The 11,365-nt window shown below is 39.4% G+C and overlaps 3 protein-coding genes across 3 annotated transcripts; all 3 read left to right on the forward strand.

Annotated features, from left to right (window-relative positions):
* Positions 1 to 298: 298 nt before the first annotated feature.
* LOC148039468 (uncharacterized) lies at positions 299 to 877 on the forward strand. The gene has a single exon (XM_087690302.1). It carries the CDS (start codon positions 299 to 301, stop codon positions 875 to 877), a length of 579 nt encoding a protein of 192 aa, XP_087546428.1.
* A 951-nt stretch (positions 878 to 1,828) lies between these two features.
* On the forward strand, positions 1,829 to 2,452 carry LOC148039469 (uncharacterized). Its single transcript, XM_087690307.1, has one exon. It carries the CDS (start codon positions 1,829 to 1,831, stop codon positions 2,450 to 2,452), a length of 624 nt encoding a protein of 207 aa, XP_087546433.1.
* Positions 2,453 to 9,370: 6,918 nt separating this feature from the next.
* On the forward strand, positions 9,371 to 10,944 carry LOC148039470 (putative glutathione S-transferase parC). The gene is made up of 2 exons (XM_087691031.1): positions 9,371 to 9,894; positions 10,382 to 10,944. Exons 1-2 carry the CDS (start codon positions 9,574 to 9,576, stop codon positions 10,754 to 10,756), a joined length of 696 nt encoding a protein of 231 aa, XP_087547157.1. The 5' UTR covers positions 9,371 to 9,573; the 3' UTR covers positions 10,757 to 10,944.
* The last annotated feature ends 421 nt before the right edge of the window (positions 10,945 to 11,365 follow it).

Consider the following 11,365-nt stretch of genomic DNA (forward strand, 5'->3'; position numbering starts at 1 on the left):
CTACAATAATACATTGTCAATGCTTATTGTAGCATTGAACAATGTAGATTGGCTTGGTGTCGTCGTAATCAAGCAACATTGCGAGTTGAAATGTATAGGGGATTGTGTCACTCAAATGCAGTATTACACTTTTCAACTTCAGATTTGAGATGATACTAATGCATGTCTTTTGTGTGGTGGTCGCTTGCTACAACAATACATTGTCGATACTTATTGTAGCATTGAACAATGTAGATTGGCTTGGTGTTGTCGTAATCAAGCAACATTGCGAGTTGAAATGTATAGGGGATTGGTTGATATGGTCAATGGTTCAGATGCAGTTGATACTAATATCGTTGGGATTGGTGTGGGCAGGAGAATAGTATTGCCATCTAACTTTGTAGGTGGACCAAGGTTCATGTACCAATTATATCAAGATGCTATGGCAATTGTGCGTAGCAAAGAAAAACCTGATTTGTTTATCACCATGACATGCAATCCTAAGTGGTCTGAAATTACAGATGCTTTGTTGCCTGGTCAAATTGCACATGATCGACCAGATTTAACTGCTAGATTTTTTCATTTGAAACATAAGGACATGATGCAGTCGTTAGTGAAAAAGGAGCTGTTTGGTAAAGTTGCTGGATATGTGTCCGTCATAGAACTCCAAAAGAGAGGCTTGCCTCATTCACATTCGCTCTTGATATTAGAACCACGCTTTAAGCCACTAGAAGCACATCATTATGATAGACTGGTGTGCGCTGAGCTACCTGATAAGGAAAGGTTTTCGGATTTGTATCAAATTATTACTAAATGTAACATACATGGCCGGTGTGGTGAGTTCAATCCAAAAAGTGCTTGCATGGTGGATGAAAAGTGTATAAAGGATTTGGTTTGAGTTCCAAGTATAGTGCTCACATAAATGTTGAGGTTTGCTCGACAATTGCAACTATCTAATATTTGTATAAATATGTATATAAGGGCCATGATCGAGCAACCATTCAGTTTACAAGTACGCGTGGTTCCGAATCCAATGATATTGACACAGAAAATATTGATGCACAAAATATTGATGAGATTGAGAGGTACTTAGATGCACGATATATTTCAGCTTCTGAAGCATGTTGGCGAATATTTGAATTCAAACTTCATGATGAGAAACCCGATATTCAACGATTGCAAATACATTTACCTGGAGAGAATACTGTTTCCTTTCGTGACTCTGATAACATTTGTGATGGGGTGCAAAATGAAAATGCTAAAAAAAAAACTCTCACAGAATGGTTTACATGCAATCATTTGCACCCTGACGCTAACACGGTTCTCTATCAAGACTTTCCAATATTTTGGGTTTGGAATGCACGCAAAAAATGTGGACAAAGAGAAAGCAAGGAAACAAATGTGGTCGAATATACTTTGTTTCACCTACGTGTGGAGAAAAATACTATTTGCACCTACTACTCACTGTATGCAAGGGGTGCACATCCTTTGAGGCATTGCGTACAGTTGATAGTGTGGTATATTCAACTTTTAAGGAGGCTTGCATTGCAAAAGGAATGTTGGAAACAAATAATGAATGGCGTGAAGCTGCATTGATGCAAACCGGTGCTCAATTAAGAAATTTGTTTGCATCCATCTTGGTATTTTGTTCGCCTGCTCGACCTGGGGCTCTATGGGAAGAGTTCTTAGGTCCGCTGACAAAGCATATAAAACATCGACTCTCCTTGCAAAATAGGTGAAATGTTGATATGCAAGATGAGGCCAATAATCATGCATTGATGCATATTCAAAAACTTTTAGATCAACATGGACGCAATTTGGCAGAGTATCATGGATTGCCTGAGGTGAAATGCAAGAGTACACAAATCCTTTGATCCTTGATGAACAACTATATGATAAGGTAGAACAAGAGAATACCTTCTTAACAATGCAAGCTTTGTTGAATGATGGACAAAGAAATTATTTTATGGTAATAATGAATGCTATTGATAGTGGTTTGGGTAAACCATTTTTCTTAGATGGCCCAGGCGGTTCTAGAAAAACATTCCTATACAAATGTTTGCTTGCAAAGCTTTGCAGTCAAGGTCGCATTGCAATAGCTACAGCATCCTCTAGTATTGTTGCATTGCTTTTGCCACATGGTCGTACTGCCCATTCAAAGTTCAAAATTCTATTGCAAGCAGATAATAATTCTACATGCAATATACCTGTTCAAAGTCACCTTGCAGCACTGTTAAAAGAGGAAAGTCTTATTTTGTGGGATGAAGCTCCTATGTTGCATCGTAATACCTTTGAGGCACTGGACAGAACTTTAAAGGATATAATGCAATGTGATATGCCATTTGGTGGTAAAGTTATTCTACTAGGTGGAGATTTTAGGCAAATATTACATGTTGTACCAAAGGGTAGTGTCGGTGCTGCTATATGTTGTTCCAATTTATGGCAATATTTCAATGTTTTGAAACTTACATAGAATATGCGGGTCGCATCAGATCAGGATTAGTTTGTTGCATGGTTGCAAGACATTAGAGATGGAAAAGATTTGACACATACTAATAATATATTGCAAATTCCACCTGCATTGTTGTTAAAGGGAGGATCTATGCAAGACTTGATCAATTTTGTCTATTGTGAAATGAATTGTGTAATTGATTACAAAACATTCTTTAGTGGACGTGCCATTCTTGCACCTCGAAACAATGATGTGGAAATGATAAACAATCATGCATTGCAGCTGATGTCAGGAGAGGTTAAACAATACTACAGTGCTAATTCTGTGGATAGAACCGAGGAGAACTCATTCCTCTATTCTGTGGAATATCTAAATTCCCTTGACCTCGGTGGAGGTATTCCTCCTCATATCTTGCTGCTCAAAGTAAATGCTCCAATAATATTGCTCAGGAACTTGAATCCTTCTAAAGGTTTATGCAATAGTACTAGGCTGGTATGCAAGGCTTTCAATAACAAGGTCATTGATGTAGAGATAATTACAGGGACCAATATTGGTGACAGAGTTTTTATCCCGAGGCTAACTTTCATCCCAACTACTCCTTTCTCAATGAAACGCTTGCAATTCCCAGTCCGTTTGGCATTTGCAATGACAATCAACAAATCTCAAGGCCAAATGTTATCATGTTTGGGGATATATCTAAAAACCCTAGTCTTTACTCATGGTCAACTCTATGTTGCTTTCTCAAGAGAAAAGTCTCCGGATAGATTGAAAGTCTTGATTAATGAAAAAGAGGACATGGTAAATGGTACCATCAATATTGCATATAATGAAGTTTTACAGAAAGTATTATAACCTCTATTTTTTCAAAAGTGTAATCTTTGTTCTCTCATATTATATTTGCATAATATTTTTATTTCAATACAATCAAAGCCTTTTTTTCTTCTTTGTTCACATATCTATAAAATGTAGTGTTGTACTTTCTTATGCTCTTTTTCAGTAGTGAGTTCTTCGTTGATGAAAAGCAAGTTTGACTTATTTTCTCTGATTTAATACTTTAATGTTTTAATCATCTCTCATGTATGGATAGATATTCATGATTTTATGTGGAGTTAAACGTATGTTTGTTTTACTATATGAGAACATTGTGTTTAAATTATTTCTACCATAAAAAGTTATTTGAACTTTCTATCATAACTGTAATGTTTTTTTTCTCATATTATATTTGCATAAAATTTTTGGTATAATATCATCAAAGTTTATTTATTCTTTTTTAATCATATATTTTCAGAAAATGAACTATTTTACCGTCTCCTGTTCTTTTTAAGTATTAAGGTTTTCAAAGAAAAGTAAGCTCAACTTTTTTCCTTTAACAAAAAATGAAATGTTTTAATCTCTCATGCTCTTTTGAAATATTATATTCCTTGAATAAAACCATGTTTGACTTATTTTCTATGAAATTTTGTTTGCATTTATACAAAAATAAGTTTTGAGAAATTATCATGTATAAAATTATTTTATACAATATGCATTATAAACTCTTTTTCTCTTCTAAATTGGTCTTCTAATTTCAATATTGTAAAGTTATTTTTTTCCTTTTTTAAAAAATTGATCAATATTACTAATTTTTATGTTTTCTAAATTTTATTAATAGATGGCCCAAATAGTATTCGAATATTATCGTGCCTCTCCTTATCAAATGAGACTTCAAGAAGCATTGCGAACTATTGCTACGGATGATATTATCCATGGAACTTTGGCTAGGTTAATCGAAAGATTACCCAATGATGGATTTACTAATGGAAACACTCCTTTATATATAGAAATTTTATATTTTGGATGGATCTAATGCTACTATGTTGGACAAACAGATGTTGAGAACTTCATATCTCGGTCCCACACTAGACACATACCGAATGACTGGAGTAAATGGGAGTTTCAAGATTTATCATGTTTTGTAACTTTGCATCAGTTTCATCCAAATTCCGCCGACTACTCTACTAATGTTAAAGCCAATAATATCACGTCCCCAGGTAATACTTCCTTACCATTTTCATTAATGTTTTGCTTTATAAATTTAATATTGTTATTTTTAAAGTCTTTTTTTTTCGTTTTTAGATGTTGCAGCACAATCTGGGGCGGAGCGTGTCGCAGCTTCACCCACATATGTTCCCTGTGCTAGATCCACTGTTGTTAATTCATCTAAGAAGAGAAAGCTTTCTTTTCGATAGTTGATTTTTGACAGTACAACTATCTTTTTGAAAACATTATATACTTTATTTTCCATTTACTTGTTGTTATAGTTGAAATTTTTTCAGTGATATTTAAAAATCACTTTTGCTTCAGTTATCTTTTCTAATTATTATGGTTGAGATAATCAATGTTATTGTATTAAATTGTTAGATTTTATAATGAAGTTTAAAAATTGCAAGACTATTTGATTCATTACTAAGTGGAAGAATGTGTGAACAAATTAAAACATTTGTGCTTCACATCCGCGCCGGAGGCGCAGAGCGCCTAGTGGTAGACTAATGTATCTATTTACTAGGTTTCAAAACTAGCGCAGTGTGAGAGAGAACAGATTGTACAGGCTAGTGAGATTAATGTGGATGGAGTGGCATGAGAGTTGATGGGTATAATTAATCGATGGCTACTTATTGTGGTTATATATCGTACTAATCAGAGAGCCATACTTAGTGGTGTTGTGGGTATAGTATCTCGCTATCCTGCAGTCAATACCAGTGATTAGCAATCAGTAGTATAGTCATGCCGTATTGTAGGAGCTACCTCAGCGAAATCCAACGGTCGTGCAGTCGGCGCAGGATAATCGGAGGAGGGAGCCGGCTGCGGGCTAGAGCCCTGTACGACATATGGAGCTTCTGGGTTGTTGAGGCTGTGCGAGTGGTGCAAGACTGTATGTAATCGGATGTGACCGAAGGGAAGCGGTCATACAGAGAAGGAAAGCGAAGGGAGCGAGTTGACGGTGGAGGCCGAAGACTGGTCACTGCAGAGTAATCGGAGTGGTCCACAGAGAAGGAAAGCGAAGGGAGCGAGGTGATGGAGGTAGGAGGCAATCGTCTGTACAGAGAGGGAGAGGTCTTTATAGCCTGTTAGTGGGTGGGAAAGGAGGAGGAAACGTGCCTCTCGTGGGCAGCCAACGCCCCCATGCAAATTCCCAATCATTGAGCAAGGGTACAAAGTGGGCACTTAGGGCGCGTACACACTACCTCGGACGGCTGGGGCAGCATGCAATCCATCCTATCTTATGTTTACACGCTAGACAGCAAGAAACTTTACATATCAGCGGGAATGGCTTAGTGGTATTAAGGCTTTGATGCACACTAGTTTGTTGGCTCGCATGGACGATTTTCTCGACAGGGGCGATACCCCGCGTAAAAGTGTCGAGCATCTATGAGTATCATGCCCTGTACAAACGTGACACGTTGTCAATGGACACTCTTTTTTTCGCAAAATGGTTGTCCACATCATGGTGTGTAATCAACCTTAGCTCACTTATGAATGGCAGCTGGTTCCAAGTCCCCCCTTTTTTTTGGTCATGTTAACTAAGGTTATTTGGTTGGCTGTTATGCCCTCCCTCAACAGAGATCAAAATTTGATCCTTCTTTTTCTATGGTCTCACTAAGGACCTAGTGGGATTTGGATGAGGAAGGTCATATACGTTTTTCATGTTGCCTTCACAAGATTGTTGGAAGGTTGACAAGTTAATGTATCAAATTACTTTGAGTCATATGTGAGCTACTTGTTACGGGTTCAAGTACCAATCATTTCACCCTTCTATACTTATGCTATGAAGCTTTGTATATATGCACTAGCTATGTATGTATTTCATTTGCATAGTGAATGTGTGTGTGTGTGTGTATTTCATTTGCATAGTGAGTGAGTGTAAGGATGTGTGTATGTGAGTGTGTAAGGATGTGTGCAAATATGTGTGTATGCTATATATTTAATTCATTTGTAGAGGCTTGAATTTTTAAGAGTTTGATTTGAGAAGAAGCTTAGCATGATCTATCACAAACATTAGGTTTTTTGAACATCATCCTCATAAGCATAGTCTTCGTTTGGTCCTCCACTTGGAAGATCAATATCAAGGATATGTGTGACAGGAGAAGCTAGCATTGTAGAAGAGGCAGTGTTTATAGCTAAAGTATATTATACAAATGTTAAGTGATGATATCTATGTGCAAGAAAAATGTTAAGTTAAAGGATGATATCAAAAGAGATGATATATCAATATAACAACTAGCATGGGAGGGAATATTTCGTACCTTGCAAGAAGGAAGTCTATGTAAGTCTTCTTATACAACTCCAAGCATGTATTTCATCTACTTCGTGAATACCCACCCTTTGCTCGTACTTATTGGGATCCAAGACCAAGTGGGTGGTAGCTACGGACCACCCATGCATCTAGGCTTACACCCGTAGTACACACACCAAGTCAACCTACCACAACGAGGAGTCTTTGTTTGTCAAGTTTAACAAGAGGGTATTCTTTTTCGAGTGCCTTATCGGCAGGTTGCCGAAGGTGGGACCTAATAAAGCGAATGATCACCATGTCACACCATATCGAGGGACAATTGCTAGCCCTATGTACATATTTATTACCTTGAAAGGGGAGCTTCTTGCTTTTATCATATGTTTTGAAAATAGTGTGGCCACTCTCACATGAGATTTCCACATTCAAGAATGTAGTATTCAAGGAGATAAAATGGCTAGTTTCACAAAAATAAAGTGAGTTTTCTAAAAAGTCAAATTCTAGCTTTAGCCCTTTGTAGATAGTAAAGATGGAGTTCGGGTTACGTCCAAGAAAAATGGATGGATTAGGCACATTGACCATAAGCAAGTCAACATAGTAACTAAACGTATGTGTGAAGCATTTGAGGACATCATACCACCCCATGGAAGCTAAATTTTTGCAGAAGTTATTTTTGAAAAATGCTAAGAAGAGGTTGCACCACAATGGCGAACAACTAAAACCCATGGGGACCCCTTTTCCTTATCTTTTGATAATTCCTTCTAGTGTGGTAAAAGTGTTGTTTATAATCGAAGTGTTAAGATATAGACACTCCTCAAGAGAGAGGGATAGGTCCTTATCAGACATTACATTAGTCCATATCCCATTATCTTTGCGTATTGAGAGAAAGCCCTTTTCTTTTTGTTCGGTGGAAGGCCCATTTTATGAAAGTATTTATAACAGTGACGACGCCCCATTATGTGGGATATTCTCATAGCATTTCTTTATGTCGTAGCAAAGAATGCACCAAATATTTTGTTTGATAGATTTACAAACACTTGTTGACTGGAATCAGTAACCCAAAAAGATTGGATGTTAAACTTAGTGAGTAACGTATTTTTCTATTTACTTCTTCACAAATCCTCATTAGTTCAATTTTGCATGAGGAGAGTACTATGGCTACAATAGTAGCATTTTGTGAATATATACAACTTGATGCATTGGTGATCCATTTGAAATCCCCCTTGTGAGCCTTATATATTCCCATTAAGAAGGGCAATCTATCCCGATGTTGTAAACACCTCAAGTTAAGATAGTGAAGAGATGTTAATAGTAATCCACTAATCTTATGTGTCTCGAAGTCACATTGATAAAAGTCAAATCTGTCAAATACAATGGATTTAATCAGTACTTTGCAAAAGAATGAAGCTGTATAATTGGGAAATTTGTCTATCCTTGCAATATACACGCACACATACACATATAGAGAGAAGAGAGAGATAAAGAAAGGAGAGACAAGAGAGAGAGGAGAGAAAAATGACAAGCTTATGAGACTGAACAAATAGACATGCACATATAAATTATATACACACACATATACATGGTTAGCTTCTTTGTGACTCAACCACATGCAAACCTTCTTGCCATATAAAACATGCATTAGGATGCAAAGTCCCCTAACTATTATTGACATTGGTCGGTCCTTCGAACCCTAGTATGAAGCATTGAAAGAATATCAACATGGAGCATCAGGAGAATTTAGACGTGGAGCACCTAATATATATAATGCTAGTCTTATCACTAGTTGCATGCTAGTTTCTATCTCTCATAATGATCATTTTATACCTAAGTTTTCTCCCTTATATTAGTTCTCTCTTGCTCTTTCTCTCTATTGTTTTTTCTTAGTCTCTTTGTCGCCCTCTTACCGCATGACGTGTACCTTAGGATGTCAAGTGCCCTACTTGTTACTAATGCCATGGCAAAACACATGCCTAATGGGTAGCCTAGTGTTTAGTTATGCAAATGGTAAATACCAACACTCTAGTAAGGCCGGGTACACACTACCTTGGACGGCCGGGGTGGCATGCAATCCGTCCGTTATGACCTTTACACACTAACTTGCGGATCTTGTTACACAAAACAATGGATGGCCTAGTGGTAACAATCTGTCCGTTATGACCTTTACACACTAACTTGCGGATCTTGTTATACAAAACAATGGATGGCCTAGTGGTAATAATGCCTTAGACCATCACCCATTGGTGGAGGTTCAATTGTTGTGAGGTGTAACATATTTTTTTAATGAATAGAATTTGTCATCCTAGTGTGCTGGGCGTGGACGAGATTCAGGACGGGGGAGATCCCCCACCCAAAAGTGTCCGGTGTTCGTGAATTTTGCAGCCTCATGTAACGCGACACATCATCAGCGAAAGTTCTCTTTTTTCGGAAACCACCGACCACATCGCGGTGTGTAACCGGTCTAAGTCCATCACATAATTTCAAGCTACAAAAATGGTCTTAAATGCAGACTCGTTTGGCCAATATAAAGCGGGTTGTACTCAACGGGAGGGAGAAATGCTTTCCGCGGCCCCTTGCTTGTATAGTCTGGGAAGAGAGACGTGGACGCAAGGGCCTATGCTTATGTAAGGGTGGCCATCAGCCACTCTACTCGAGCGAGGAACGAGTTTTAGGTGGAGCCGAAGAGAACAACACGTTTCTTCTATAAAGTCTTAGGAATCAAGGGCAGATGGTAAAAGTAGAAGTAGATCGCATAGGTTGCAGGTATTGGTACTTCTCTTCAAGAAGTCTCCATAGCCAACTGCAAGAAGCCACGAGAAGTGCAGGAGGTAAGAAGTAGCAGCGCACTACCGCTCTTGTTTAACCTGCCATCACCATGGCTGGAGAGAGTGTCAAGGTCCTCAACACATGCATGAGTATGTTTGGCATGAGGGTTCTGATTGCCCTCAAGGAGAAAGGTGTGGAGTACGAGTACCATGAAGAGGACCTGTTTAACAAGAGCCAGCTCCTCTTGCAGTCCAATCCCATTCACAAAAAGATCCCTGTGCTCATCCATGGTGGCAAGTGCATATCTGAGTCTCTCATCATTGTGTACTACATTGATGAAGCCTGGCCTTCCAAGGGCACCGCCTTCCTCCCCAAGGACCCCTACGACCGGGCGGTTGCGCGCTTCTGGGCTGATTATATTGACAAGAAAGTGAGGATTCTCTGCCTTTCTCCGAGCTTTGGTTCCCTTTGATGCTTTTGCTTGTACGATGTCAGAGACATGTAGCAACACGTCCCATCCACTGTATGCAAGTCTGCCCTCCTCAGCTACAGCCTCAACCTGCAGTCGCATATGTGTGCATGTAGTCACGTGGTTTAGCGCTTCTGCAGATCTTCTTCTTTGCCCACAGTTGTAAGGCCCTTTCATATAGGTTTAGTGAAAGAAACTATGGTTGAAATTGTACGGCAAATACTTGCACGCAAGTATTTGTTGAAGGAAAGCTGCTGTTTACTCTCGGTCTGATGCACTCAGCTGGTCTGGTTCTTTACCTGCAGCAGCATGATCCTTTCATACACTCACCTGCCCCTTTTTTGCATACAGTGCATGGTGTTTTGGATTCCCTTGTTGCTTGTTCCGACTGGCTGGTCTCGTCTGTGGTTGTATTGTGTTGACATCTGAGCTTGTTCCTTCTATGCAGTTCTTTGATGCAGGTTCTCGCATCATTCGAAGCCCTGAGGGTGAGATTCAGGAGCAGGCCAAGAAGGACATGGGTGAGGCGCTGGCAACATTGGAAGGTGCTCTGCGTGATGTCTTTGGCGGCGGCCGCCCTTACTTCGGTGGGGATGTGCTGGGTCTGGTGGACATCGCCCTTGCGCCATTCATTTGCTGGTTCAAGGCCTATGAGACCATAGGGGAATGTAAGCTAGTGGATGAGAAGCAGTTGCCCCACCTGAGCAGATGGGTAGAGAAGGTGAGCGAGCACCCGAGCGTGAAGGAGGCGATGTCGCTGGCACCTCCTGACAAGGTTGCAGAATTTGCGAGCATGTATAGGAAACGATCTTTGGGTGCATGAGCCCCCTCTTATGCCCCGCACTCTCTCTCTCTCTCTGTCTCTCATGAACTCTTCTAAATATCCATGTACACTCCTTGTGTACCAATGGGGTTTGTTAACAGTGATCAGCAGATGTACTGCCTTTTGTAAGTGGGTGGATATAATCGAATGCGACTTTGGTTTTGCTGGTGAAACTAGCTTTGTTTCTTTTCATTGCGAATGGTTTGCCATGCGCCTCTGCATTTGTGACTCATATGCCTTTCTGAAATTCAAATCTGGGCTACACAGGCACAGTAACCTGTCTGGTAGTACTCTTTCCGGTTGTTTTTGATTTGCGTTCGTTGATCAACCTGCCGATTTCGCTTGAAGGGCTAGAGACTAATGCGTAGAAATGTTTGGAAGGTTGTCAGGATTTGTATCACATAAAAGGCATCTACATAGGCAAAAGGAGTAATGGCTGTCCCATATCTGGATGGTTATTCTAAAAGAGAGTGTAAAGTTGCGCGTGCTAGCAATAAGAATCTCCCCGCAGAGGCTGAAAAGAAATGAAATCCACATGGCGTGGAGTTTTTCTGTCCCTTGTCATTTTAACCAAAGGTGTAGAGTTTATTAGTAACAAACCTAATGAGT

The sequence above is a fragment of the Lygodium microphyllum genome, chromosome 2 (genome assembly GCF_053477565.2).
Source record: "Lygodium microphyllum isolate KBCC chromosome 2, Lygodium_microphyllum_v1.1.10, whole genome shotgun sequence".
NCBI classification, from domain to species: Eukaryota; Viridiplantae; Streptophyta; class Polypodiopsida; order Schizaeales; family Lygodiaceae; genus Lygodium; species Lygodium microphyllum.